Source organism: Penaeus monodon, chromosome 22 (genome assembly GCF_015228065.2).
Source record: "Penaeus monodon isolate SGIC_2016 chromosome 22, NSTDA_Pmon_1, whole genome shotgun sequence".
In the NCBI taxonomy this organism is placed as follows: domain Eukaryota; kingdom Metazoa; phylum Arthropoda; class Malacostraca; order Decapoda; family Penaeidae; genus Penaeus; species Penaeus monodon.
In genome coordinates, this window is record NC_051407.1 from 27,126,272 (window position 1) to 27,126,584 (window position 313).

The 313-nt window shown below is 47.3% G+C and overlaps 1 protein-coding gene across 1 annotated transcript in view; it reads left to right on the forward strand.

Annotated features, from left to right (window-relative positions):
• The window catches only part of LOC119587058 (glycerophosphocholine cholinephosphodiesterase ENPP6-like), a gene marked incomplete in the record, with an annotated part of 24,354 nt that overhangs the window by 19,445 nt on the left and 4,596 nt on the right, over window positions 1-313 (forward strand). The window contains 1 exon segment of the mRNA XM_037935806.1: window positions 143-303. Coding sequence (XP_037791734.1) covers window positions 143-303 — 161 coding nt within the window.

Consider the following 313-nt stretch of genomic DNA (forward strand, 5'->3'; position numbering starts at 1 on the left):
CCCCATTACCATTAGTGTCACTGTCACTATCATCATGTACATCATCTTCCCTCTCCTTTTTTATCACCATCTCCACCAGAAGAAAATAAAGTGAAATGCAAGACAGATTTACGAAAACCCCCCATCCTTCTCTCCACCACAGTGAACATTGTGATAGTAAGTGACCACGGCATGACAGACACGGCCCCTGGCAACATCAGACGCCATGAGATCGACGACTATCTCGACGCAAACCTCGTGGAGAACATTGCCGACAAAGGGGCTCTCATGAACATCAAGCTACCTCAACAGAATGTGGAGAAGGTAGGCAGCA